The 13307-nt window shown below is 35.9% G+C and overlaps 1 protein-coding gene across 1 annotated transcript in view; it reads right to left on the minus strand.

Moving 5' to 3' along the window:
- Positions 1-499: 499 nt before the first annotated feature.
- LOC121413419 (protein SFI1 homolog) overlaps positions 500-13307 on the minus strand; it is a 43370-nt gene continuing 30562 nt past the window's right edge. Inside the window, exons 19-30 of the mRNA XM_041606232.1 lie at positions 12162-12238; positions 9964-10066; positions 9072-9168; positions 8431-8591; positions 7914-7988; positions 7188-7439; positions 6341-6633; positions 5639-5743; positions 4836-5305; positions 4044-4245; positions 3428-3536; positions 500-2204 (exon numbers count right to left, since the gene is read on the minus strand). Coding sequence (XP_041462166.1) covers positions 2097-2204; positions 3428-3536; positions 4044-4245; positions 4836-5305; positions 5639-5743; positions 6341-6633; positions 7188-7439; positions 7914-7988; positions 8431-8591; positions 9072-9168; positions 9964-10066; positions 12162-12238 — 2052 coding nt within the window. The 3' untranslated portion in view covers positions 500-2096. The remainder of the gene's footprint in view (positions 2205-3427; positions 3537-4043; positions 4246-4835; positions 5306-5638; positions 5744-6340; positions 6634-7187; positions 7440-7913; positions 7989-8430; positions 8592-9071; positions 9169-9963; positions 10067-12161; positions 12239-13307) is intronic.

Here is a 13307-nt window from a genome sequence, read left to right on the forward strand (position 1 = left end):
GTGGAATTAGGGAGTCGGTCTGAGAGAATGTCTTTTGAGGGAAACGGTATTGACATTAGAGGGCTGCATCCAGATATGCAGAGCATCGGAACTGACAAAGAGTAGGATAGGGTGTTGGATGGAGATACAGATATGGTACATGCCATGAGGGAATCATCAAACCAGCACTCTTGAAGTACACAATCCAAGAACAGAAGTCAGGAATCCAAAAGATGCTTAAATGTGGATACTGAAAATCCTTTGTCAAGGAGACAGTCCAGCCTTTGGGGAAAAAAGGTGCACGATGTGGAAAGGACAACCATTTCAAGAACCAGTGTAAAACAATAATAGGTAAAATGGAAATGTACATGGAATAGCCAGACAGGGAGAAGAGGATGATCCAGACTTTACACTACATGTGATTACACTTGAACCAGAAGAGATAAAAAGTATTCAAGAAAAGCCAAAGAAACGGATCTTTGCAAACATGTTGATATCTGGGCGTTCAGTATTGGGTTTCAGGTAGATTGTGGTGCCACCTGCAATGATCTCCCTTCTTCTTGCATTGACACAAGCACTGTGTTGCTTCAACCTACCAAGGGATTGCTGTCAATGTATAATTGGAGTACAATCAGAAAATGTTTTGGAAACGACAAGCATACATGTACGACTTGTGCTTTTTATTTCATGAAAGATCTGAAGGTAGAAATTCGAAGTTATCTAAGAAGAAAATGTAATCAAAAGAGACTTGATTCAAAACAGGTCTCAAAGGTTTTTTCAATCCTTTAGTTCCTGTTTTGTTATTTTATCTATGTACATTTTTGTATGTGACTTTTTTATCAAACATTTGTAAATATCATATGAACAAATAAAGTACCTCTTATGAGGACAATGTAAACAAGCGATGTATTATGATAACAGGTCAAGAAACAAATAACTCCCACATCTCGAGCCAGACCAGCTGATGTGGTTCAAGGCATGCCCAAGCGAGTGGATCCAGGGTTGCATTATCGCTGCTCATGAATCACCACCTAGTATCTACCTCATCAACTCACCACATGGCGAGTTTCGGAGGAACAGACAACACATTAGAATCTTGAAAGAGCGTGAAAACATTGAGTGACGAGCAAGGCAATCGTGGATGCACTTTCTGTCCAACAGGGTACATCCGAACGCCGGAGATGCACACACAAACACTCTCCACACACCCCCAGCCGGAATGGACGTATTCTGTGCATGCCAGTGAGTGCAGTGTCTGGCGACATTGCAGTGAGAAGTGACATGGGAGGACAACTTCCCCATAGGTTATATTGGATGTATGAGTGTATGATTCTTTAGTTATTGGCTCCTCCACTATAAAGCCTTAATGGAATGGGTAATCAGGGCAAAGAATCTGACTGCATAAAGAAACGATTTTGTCATGTTTTTCAAGTTATAAAGTGTAATATCATTGTTTATGTTGACTATACGAGCAAAGACAATTTTACATTGATTTCTCTTTTGAATTGCCTTCCTCATAATTTGTTGTATCACTGCCCTTAAAAACTAGGGGAAGGGGGATGTAATGTATGTAAATATACTGAATACTTTGTACTTCGCCATCTACTGCTCAGATGTGATACATTTGTGTTAGTACAATTGGTACATAACAAAGACACTCTGTAACCGTATTCTTGGAGTCGAGACATATTATTATTTATTGTGCTTGTCACATCACAGGTTTCGCACACTCTTTAGCACCACTGTATGGATGCTATACGTCTTCTTTGCAGCACCTAAGATGATTTGAAAAGAAAAGCTACTTGCAGAATTTCAGCGGGGAAAACTCAGATCTGACTTTTGACAAGGTGCCTGAAGTATCTCTCTCCTGTATATTAAAATCAAGGATGATTTAATGCATTCCACAAGGATCCAAGCAATATTTCATATTCATGGAGAATGTAACTGACTCAATTTACTCAACACAAGCCTGGCTTGAATTTGGTGAAGGGACCAGAGTTGACATTGTCTCAACACTGATAGTGTTGAGACTTCCCAACTTCCAGTTGGGTGTTTTGGCTTATCTATAAATCATGTAGCATAAGCAACAAGACTAAGTTTGGACACCATACTTAAAATCACCCTGTAGCTTGCTGAGTTAGTTGAGTGATCTGTGAGAGGATATTCTTGATGTGTGGTTTCTTCTGGTGTAGCTGGGATGTCAGCAAGGCTATCTCCTCCTGAACCTGTAAGATACACACAGTTATTGATATTGAGAGACAGGTTGTGAGGGGGAATTGGGGAAAGGAAGTAAAGGGAGAGGATGAGATATAAAGAGGGTAAGGACAGCACATAAGAAATAGTTATATTACAACACAATAAAGCATGCAATTTACCTGGCATAATAAATTCAACTTAACTCTTTGCCCACTGAATGAATTTAAAGGTGAGAATAATGACTGCCCTTTGAATAGTTCTATAAATTTTATGTTCCTCAAGAATTGATGATGGTCATCATCAATGTCCATGAGAAGTTTTTAATGGTTAAGTCCACCTCAGAAAAATGTTGATTTGAATTAATAGAGAAAAATCAGACAAGCACAATGCTGAAAATTTCTTCAAAATTGGATGTAAAATAAGAAAGTTATGACATTTCAAAATTTCGCTTATTTTTAACAAAATAGTTACATGAACGAGCCAGTTACATCCAAATAAGAGAGTCAATGATGTCACTCACTATTTCTTTTTTTTTTGTACGAATTTTACGATTAGGACCTCTTTGCCTGAACCACAAAATGTAGAAGTAATGGAATTCCACGTGATCAGGGAGGAATGAAACTTCTTTTCACATGACAATGACGAGAAAATGAAAATATTTCACATTTCATATAATAAAATAAAAAAGAAATAGTGAGTGATGTCACCAGTTCCCTCATTTGCATACTGAGCGAGATGTGCATATTACTGTTTTGTGAAATGAAGCGAAAATTTAAAATGTCATAACTTTCTTCTTTTACATCCGATTTTAATGAATTTTTCTCTTTTTATTTAAATCAAGTTTTTGTTGGGGTGGACTTGTCCTTTAAGAAGTTTTCTGGTACATTGGAGTCTACTGAAGCTGGCACGAGTGTATGACAAGAGAAAATTTCATTTGATTTCAAATTCAATAAGGAACAAAAATGAACAAAATATTACTAGCAAAATGCACTTGTGCTTGTTAAGTTCATATATTGATGCATATTTTATGTGTAATCTGCTATAAAGGATTGTCAATTGCTGAAATCTATAATACAATGATACCTAGGGTGCTCGTCAATTTCATCCTGTTATGGCTTTACCTTGGAATGTAATGTAAATTTTTTCTGTCATACACTAGAGAATTGCCATTTCAACATCTGACATTGCAGTCCCTCACACAAACTCAAATCAAAATCCCCTGTACAAGAGTTAAATTGATTTTTAAACTAACCTGTGTGAGTTCATCACCAATTAATAATGCTGCACTGTCCTCCGTTGATGAAGGTAAATTCAGCTCCTTAACCCATCCCTGTAACTCAGCCTCCTGACTCTTCAATCTCCTGCAATATAATAAAACAGAATGTCAACAAGGTGAACACAGTCAAATCTATTTGGAATTAATATCCAATACCTTTGACAGCAATTAGGTCATAAAGAATGTTTGTAGCTTTACATTATTCATTGTATGGACTGCGATTTAATCATGCATGGAAAAAAACAATGCAATGCATTTAAGTCTTACAAACTGGAGTGATTCACTACAAGCACTCCCCCAACACCCGGTTGGGAATCACAACAAAACATCTAGGAAGTAGCATAAAGAGATGTGCTGGAAACATCATTATTGTCAGAATGACATTCACACCCTCAGAAATACCTGGGACCTGTCTTACAAGTTTCAATAGACTTAAATCAAATCTAAATTGTGATTGATCTAAAATTTTGTAGTTTAAAGAGGAATTTTAAATCAACTGCAGTTAAGACATTGATTTAAATTTATCGCAACAAACTTTGAAACAAAAAGTTAATTTTTAACACAATGGCGAATGGTTCTTGTCATCTCTTACTTGAGTTTATGTTTCATATCTTGGTATCCTTGGAGGATATTCTTCAGCCCTTGTATCTCAGCGTAGAGAACCTCAGTGGAATCTGCTCTACTCTTATCTTTTACTTCATCACCAAACCTTGGGGTTTGCTCAAAATTAAATGGAATGGAAGACGTCCTTCTCGGCAACATGCCCACTCTATCAGATGTAGATTGTGATGCACCTTTGGGTTAAAACAGAAATATATGTGTTTTAACTTCTTCCTTTTCATGATGATAAAAGATGTGTCCAGTGGAAATATGGAAAGTGAACTGCTAGATAGCAAGTATAACATTTTATGTATTGAGTCAACCAGACCCCCAATGAATAGGATTAAGCTTTAATAATTCCCAATACTAGTAAAATGCTTTTAAAGGATTTAAAGGACTAAGAAAGACAGTAGGGATCAGAAGGGTGGAGGGGAGAAAGAGGACATATTGTATACAAATACTGAGATGACATGCTAAACACACCGACACCGGTTGAGGAATAAGGGGAGTGGAAGAGAGAGAAAGAGAGATACAGACCCAGAGTTCAGACTATATCAGAGTCACAGGGTTCACCCCTTCTAATATTTTGAGGCTCTACAATTCTTTTTTCATAATGATCACCTCAGCACAGTCCCATACCAAATTCTGCAATACTTGCCATGAAAACAGGTACAGGAGCACTCAATACAATTGTAGGAAATGGTATGATCTCTGTTTCATTAAAATGATGATTCAGGGGAAAGTTTGACAGTTGGAGGGATGTGGGAGAAGAGAACATAATCACCTTTAGAGGGTCTATAAGAGGTAGAAGGTTGGCCTGATGAAAAAGCAGATGGTGGAAGAAGAACAGGAGGCTTCATCTCTATCCTAGAAACATCAACACCACTCTGAGTCAGTCTTGAACCATCCTTGGTCTTTGGTAGGGTATATGCTCTGGGACTTCTAGAATCAAACTTGGTATCAATAATTTTCTTCTTGTTATCACTGTCATCTCTTTCAGAATGTACAAATTCACTGTCAGTAGTTCTTGGTTCATCAGCTAGTCCCTCCAATCCACATGATCTAGTCTTCCCCATATCCTCTGGGGGTACACTATTAGGGATGGGTTTTCTTGTTTTAACAGGTTCATTCATATCTGATGGATCATGAAACGTTCTACTACTGGGTGGTTGATCATTCGATGGTAGGGTGGATGACAGTGCTTTGCCTCGCTTCTGAGGAATACTATGGTGGTATTCTTCTTTAGAATTATTTCTATGAAAAAAAAGGAAAGCAGTTTACTTTTTTTCAATTTGCAATTATCACCACAAAACTATAATGGTCTTAAAATTTAACATTAAAAAGTATCATCACAGTAATTCAAATATCACAATGTTTATTGTCATTCCTATATGCACACTTGGGTCAAGTCTAAGTTGACCAGTCAAACACTTCTATTGTTATAACAGGGGCAAAAAGGGATAGACGACCCCAAAACATAATGCCTCTGGAAACTCCCTACGTCCTATTGTGGGCATAACACCTCACCCCCTCCCCGTTATACATAAAGGTTTTTGTTTAAATAAAGAAAGAGCTTGATCAACTTACGATATTGCATGAAGATCTGACCGTGACCATAGTCCTTCTCTCTGAAGTGAATCTCTCAGGAAATCTGGCTTTCTTGGCTGAGGGCGAACTTTACTCATCACAGGTCTGTCATAGAGGAAAGGGAATTAATTAATGGCTCATTGAACTTTGTTAATAGCAGAGTACAAACACACTTTCCTATCACATTCTAATAGCTGAAAACCTGAAAATGTAGTTTGCTGAAAGGTCTCAATTAATGCTGAGTGTTCTGTTTTTGGAGAGTGTGCACCCTATGAGTTTTCCACTAGCATTTTTAAAAAAAACAACTTTGAAAACAACTTTCTTCCAGCAAAACTGTTAAACAGCAACCACAAACCAAATGAATTATGAGCCAGGATGTATTTTAAGTTACTTTACAATTATCAAAATGTAAATAAAAGAAGAAATCCAGCTACTGTACATAAAATATAATAAGACATCTTTATTTCCCCACATAATAAAGAAAGTATATTGCATAAGTAATTGGGAAATTGTCCCTTCCCTTGAAAAGATGGGATTTAATAATATCACAGATAACATGTTCAAATAGCATCGTGCTACAAACAGCAAGTAAAGTGATGAATCCTTTCATAAAGGAAATGAATGAATTCGCACATGCTCCTTTAAATTTTTTTAATTAAATAATGAAATCAATTAACCATTAATTGCATAAATAAGTCTTACTTCGTAGAAAATGATGTTTTTCCTACTGCATGATCCATCACCCTTTCTTCCACAGAGGCACTCATCACTGGAAGACCCCTTGATCCTAACGGTTCCACTGTCATGCTTGACATTAGGGTCGTGGGAGGGAGAGTGACCTTTGGCCTATGACCTCTAGTAGGGTGCTCATCTTCAAACCTGACCTTCCTCTGTTTAATGCTGCGATGTTTCTTCTTCTTTTCTCTGTTGGCGATAGTCTTCTGTCTCCAGAGGGCAGCACAGCGTTGGACAACTTGGTAGGACTTCAGGGATGTCTGTAAATATCAGAGACAAAGTCAAAATTTGTTGAACTTGCATGAGGTAAACTTACAAAGGAATATGATTGACTCTACAAAATAATCTGTAAATGATTTCTATATGTCTGACTTGCAGTAAAGATGAATACAGTAGATGATTCATGTCTATCACATCCACAAAAAAATACAACTAATCTGCCAAAAGAAAAATATAAAGAAATCAAAATGAAATGTAAATTCAGAATTGATCTTGGTGTCATTCACTTCATGATCTAGTAAATGCTGCTTATAGGCATATGCTTTATAGAGGTAATAAGAAGTTAACATGTAGCTTTGTTTTTTTTGCCTTACATACAAATGTAGGGGTAGACATACAACATTCTAACTAAATTCATGCTAAGGGGTTTTATTTTACCAAATCAATAACATTTGCTTACTTTTTAAAAGCCTGCAAATCTTCCACTGTAGCTCCTAGTATAAAATACATTGCCACAAAGTATACAAAAAATTCAAGTAATTCCCAACACAATAGCAGAGTTTCCTGGTCCTACAATAGGAGCCTACTCATATACCTGAGCATGGTGTTGAGCAGCCACTGCAGCCCTTCTCTCCCCTAAACTCCCGGCTACCATCAGCCACTGACGCACCCCTTCTCTCAGCAGCTCTACCCTGCGTTGTTCAAGAGCTTGTGTGATACGTGCCTTCTTCCTCCGACGTTCTTTGACGTACCTGATCCAGGCATGGAGTGTGTGCTGCTGAAGTCTCATGCTCCAGAGCCACAAGGCCATTACTGTCTTGCCGTTCTCTTCTTTGGCTTCACTATACTGCACGTTGTGAAAATAGAATAAAAGAGCTTTCTAATCACATGGAAAATACAATTATTCATAATTTGATCTGAAAATAATAAAATGTAAAAACAAAATCTTCATTTAAATTTTTTTTTACATGAACTTACAGCAATGAAATGAAAAGCTGACACATGCAGGGACGAATCTAGCCTCATTAGACAGAATGGTTTTGAGAGGCCAACTATAGTACAACAAACTGGCTAGATCTGCCACAAGAAACACGACATACAGTACTGTGTTGTTTTAGGTGGACATAAATTAAAAACACCCCTTTTTATTCAATAGAGATGTTCAATAGTTCATGAACTGAATAGTATTATCATTACTATTGTTGACAACACTTGATCGATAGAGCCCCTGACATATTGGTGATAGAGAATATAATTTCCTCCGGCATGAGCGGCTGCTTATCATATATTCAATGATTGAGCAGTTGAATGCACAGTATACCTGTTGTTTCCATTGCTTGAAGAACTTTGCTTGCATCCTGATCCTATTCAGCCACAGTGCCTGTCGAGCCATAAGCTGTAGAAATGAAATAATAGTACATGTACAGCAGAACAGAATAATAAGACTACACAAGAAGAACACAAACAGTGGGTAATAAATTAAGAGTATTAGGAAAGAGGTTTTGTGGATCAGGAAGACATTACACTAAAAACAAAAAGACTGATTTGTATTTACTTTTGTTGTTATAAGCTTCTGAAACTGATAGATTGACTTTTCTGTTTCTGTATTGTAATGTTTATATGAATGTATCATTGTATGAGCTGTAATATCCGAGGTGCTTTAATTTTCTCTACGTTTTTTTGTCAAAAATTGCTAAAAAATTGCCACTTTATTGTATCGTCACTGGTGCATATGAAACCAAAAAAAGTTAATGCCGAATCAGTGACATATACAAAAAATGTATCTCTACTAATTTGGGTGAACTTAATGCTTTTTATTTCAATTATGTGTTATTTACTGTTTTCTTGATGGCAAGAAGCCTGTATGCCTTCCATTGTTGGAAGCATCTCTGTCTCAATTTCTCAGCATGGAAAGTATCTGCTTTCGTCTCTCGCCTTCTGTCCTCTGCTTCCGTCTTAGCACACTGCTTCCACGCTAGAAATGCTCTCCGTAATATACCTATACAAACAATGTGATCATCATTGTCATTACCATCATCATCATCACCATTAGCATCATCATCATCATCAATATTAACATCATTGTTATCATTATTTTTCTCAGTGTGGGAATGGATGAAACCTTTATAAGTAAATGTACATTACGGAGTTGCTAATTCTCTTGTTAACAAAGTGTCATAAATATGTAAAAAAAACTATGTGATTCTTCAGAAAATGGCATAATATCATCTTTTCTGAGTATCCACCCCTTAATATCTAAATGAACTTGGCTACTGGCATAAGCCTACTTAATACATGTACTATATTTGAGTGAGAGATTGAGAAACTAGAACTCTTGTAATAATGTAATGTTAGATTACATTCTTTTATTCTTCACATTATTGATCACTTTCTAAAGCTTTATGTTTTCTCTAAAATCTTAAAAATTTTAATATAATTTAGATCTTATCAAGCTATTGAAATAAAATGATATTACTACCTCTATCTAATTGAGCTTGTAGTTGTTGTAATCTCCAGACTTTCACAGCAGTATCAGCTGCATGCTGCTGAGCATAGGCATGCCAAGTTGCTACAATCTGAAAACATGACGAGAATCAACATCAATCTACCATCACATCCCTTTCTAATTTAGCTCTATAAAGATTTTGGTCCACCGTACCAATCCGAGGCAAGTCTTGCACCTCACTAAGTTTTAATGTGGCAAAAAGTTGTAACAGTAATGAATATTTTGGGGAGCTTAAAGTCTGTCAAATCCCATACTCTGCATGAATGCAGGACCTAGGGATTTCTGCAGACTGAATATTTACACCCTTCCTCACCAGACTTAGGTCGACCCTTGCTTCTATCTCAACCACTTCTATGCCCGACATGAATTTTTTGGTGGTCATAATAAATTTATATCTAAATTTTGGCCAAGAAATGTTGGTTAGCTGCTAAATGTGAAAGAGGGTATCAGTTTACAAGGCCAAGGGCCCATTGGCAAAAAGTTACATGTCCGATTTCAGGAAATATAGATTGTTGATAAACCATCTTCATGCCTTTTGATCAATTTTTTTCTCTTTAATTTTGAATATATATGCATGCTAATATATACAGAATACACCAGTTCACTACATGTATCTGGAAGTGTTAGTAAATTGATGGAAAGTCCCATTTTTCAAAAGAGGGACATCGAGGGTTGAATTATTGTTAGAAAGTTTAAGTTATGTTAAATAAAATATGTTTTCAAATTAGAACATGATATTATAATTTTCCACTCTTGGATATATCTAAATATATGATGACATTTTTTTTCAATAATCAGGGATGATACGTTAAAAAATGGCATGCATCATAGATAAATGAGTGTCCATTTACACTAAACAACAAACCTTGTTGAGTATTCTTGTATTCCAATGATGGATAGCAATTCTCTCCAGTAATCTCTCCTCTTTGGCTGTCTCTACACAGACTTTCCAGTCTGAAAATGCATGCCTTGATAGGCAAAATGAGATTGTTAGGAAGGAAGTTGCATTAACATACAAAACTTGATGGCCCAAATTCACAAAGGTGGTTTTGAAAACCCACGGTTGAGTTTATGGTTTATGCAGATTTCCTGTATAAATTGCGCTTAATTTAGCGCGTATCTGTCACAGTGCGCCAAATTGACGCCTGTTACCATGGTTAGATATGCTATTTTATTCATAGAGTAGACTCATGAATAAAATAGCATATCTAACCATGGTAACAGGCGTCAATTTGGCGCACTGTGACAAAAGCGCACATCAGAATTGGAATTTTTTATACACGTGCCAGATACGCGCTAAATTAAGCGTTATTTATATAGGAAATCTGCATAAACCATGGACTCAACCGTGGGTTTTCAAAACCACTTTTGTGCAGAATTCAGGCCAATCAATATCGAAATTAAAATTCATTACAGCTTTTTCTCAAAGTGATGGTACATGTACTGGGAGTGGAAGTATTCAAACATTTATTTGCAGTCAAATGGCTGAAGTAAAGACTTTTATATATCATGGAAAAAATCATGAGTAATCACACAGAGATATACAAATTAATGGTTACGTTTTTAAGAAAAATATATAAAAAGAATATTTGATACTAAATTAGTGCAAATAAGAATAAACACTGCACCAGGTAACAAACTAAATTGGTGATGTCTCTCTCTCTTCTTTTATACAGTTGCTGGATACTGCTTATTGAAATCCCCCCCTGACTTGAGTCAAGTGTATAAAGCAGAAAATAAACTTTGGGGCCAGTATTCTGAAGTCAGGTTTAACTTAAACTCAGGTTAAAGTTGTGGTTTAAGTATGGGAAGCCGAAAGTATCAAAACTTTTATTAATTTGTATGTTTCTTATTTTTACTAAGCTCTTTCCTGATTCATGGATGGTGAAGACTATCATCTATGTATATTTCCTAGACAATTATGAATGGCAAAAAGAAGCTGCTGTAAACTGCTTATCTAAAAAAAAGAGCCAATGGAGTAAATAAGAGAGTCAAAAGGGGCCTAAGCTTTCGATCCTAGCAGAATCTTCTTCGAAGGCAAAATGACAAACATATAAGGTGGAACAACCATAATATGGACCACAGACATTCAACAGCAACACTGGAAACAAGGAGACAAAAGGGGCATTAGTGAGAAGAGATGACCAATCAAGTTAATGAAGGGGATGAAAGAAAAGGATAGGCAGACACAAAGGGAAGTTAGTGTGAGTGAGGCCAAAGAAAGACCTCAAGTGGGGAGGGATTAAGATATGAGGCAGGCAACATCAAACAGGATCTAGAACAAAACAGTGATAGAGGGTATGAGGAAGATATGAATAACAAGAGAATTAGTGAGAGGTGGGTCAAACAGGTAACAAAGAAAGGCATAATAAACTTGTGCATAAGAGTAGGGAAAAAAGGGAAAGAGTAGGGAACAACTGGTAATGTGCAAAAGACATAAGTATGTATGATAGAGCATTAAACAAACTAAGAGAAGAAAGTGTAAAAATAAATCTGCAAGTATAAAAGTATATAAATATATCAAAAATGAAAAAATAATATATATACAAATGGTGTAACTGATATTGTAATCCGCTAGGTGTGAGGGGAAAAAACAGAAGACTATATAGTACAAAAAAAACCCCTGTATATATGGAAGGGAAGCAAATTGCCTAAAAGGGTAAAAGCAAATAAAGAAGCTGATGCTGTATGAGAGAGAGGGCGTATTGAGAAAAAAAACTAAACACAGTAAACATGAAAAATTATGAATGATTTGAGAGCCGAATGAGCTGAAGTACAATATCTCACTGTTAGTGATTTATGTAACAATTGGCTATTCATATTTAAACCACAACTTTAAACCTAAGTTTAAGTTAAACCTGCTATCAGAAAAAGGGCCTGGTACATGTAGTTTAACCTGTCAAAGGACTGCAAAATTGGATGCAGTATTCTCTAATACTTTTAGTGAATACAAGAGTTTCAAAGATATTTATTCATTTATTGAGTCATATCCAATTTTAATGGTAATTTTCTCACTAAAAGAGAAAGATGCTGAGAGAGAAGTAAATACTTGTTATCCAATACCTGAGTCTTCTACGATTGACAGCTGTTTCTTTGGTTGCTACAACCTGATACACAACATGCATCTTATGACAATGGAACTGTAAGAAATGAGAAAGTCAATAATATATTTGAAATGCATGGATAGTTTGAGGAAGCCGTCTTTCATTCTACAAGGTCAAATTCCTGAAATTCATCACACAACGGTGGATTATAGTTGGAATATACTTACCCCAAAATCTATTTCACTTGCCCCTCAAAAGTCCTTGAAAAAGAAAGTTTCACCTCTTCAAAAAAAAGTTTTGCAGTTTTATAAACCACTGATCTTTTTTCTCTCTTTTGACATGAATTGAGCTACCTTGTTATTGCATTTCTTTTTCCAAAGTGATTTTATCTTGCCTGCCATGACCAAACTTAGGGTCAATATCATATCATATCGACCCTAATATTGGTCATTCTGTGAGAATTTTGCTTTCTACTGTATGAATTTTGCTTGCCCAAGTTTGGTCTTAACTTCAAATCACTTGCCCGACTTTTACTTGCCCCTGGCAATCGGGCAAGTGATTATGTAGCACCCTGGGTGCTAATAGTCCATCATTTCCTCCATAGGTTTTTCCCAGGTCAGATTCTGAACAGCACACTATAAAGAGCATACCTTACAATTATTATTTTTTTCTTTGAAAGATGAAATTTTTTTTTAAAGGTCCATATGGTATGACATATTTTCACTTTGTTATACTGTTAGTTGCTGGTTGTATGTCACAATTTCAAATGCTAAATACACAAAGAATACACCCAGGAAATTCAAAGAAAAGTTGACACTTGCAAAGCATTATAAAATTTACTGTGTTTTATGAATTATTTGTGCTATCATGATGAATTTGATATAAAACAAATGAGTACATCATGCCCCTTCATCACATTGCTTTGTCACCAGGAGCTGAAAAAGGTGTCATTTTCCCTCCAAAATCATTTCATATTTTTGCTGGTTACTTCTTAACACAAACATTTCAGATTACACTTTTTTGTTCAGTGGTGACATATCATGATAGAAAATGTAATATGAATCATAGATTTGATTTTTATATAATTCTATGAAACGATTTTTAAAAACACAATAACAAAAAATAGAATACATTCGGCACAAATATTACTTTTTTCTTCAAAGAA

The sequence above is a fragment of the Lytechinus variegatus genome, chromosome 4 (assembly GCF_018143015.1).
Source record: "Lytechinus variegatus isolate NC3 chromosome 4, Lvar_3.0, whole genome shotgun sequence".
Lineage (NCBI taxonomy): Eukaryota > Metazoa > Echinodermata > Echinoidea > Temnopleuroida > Toxopneustidae > Lytechinus > Lytechinus variegatus.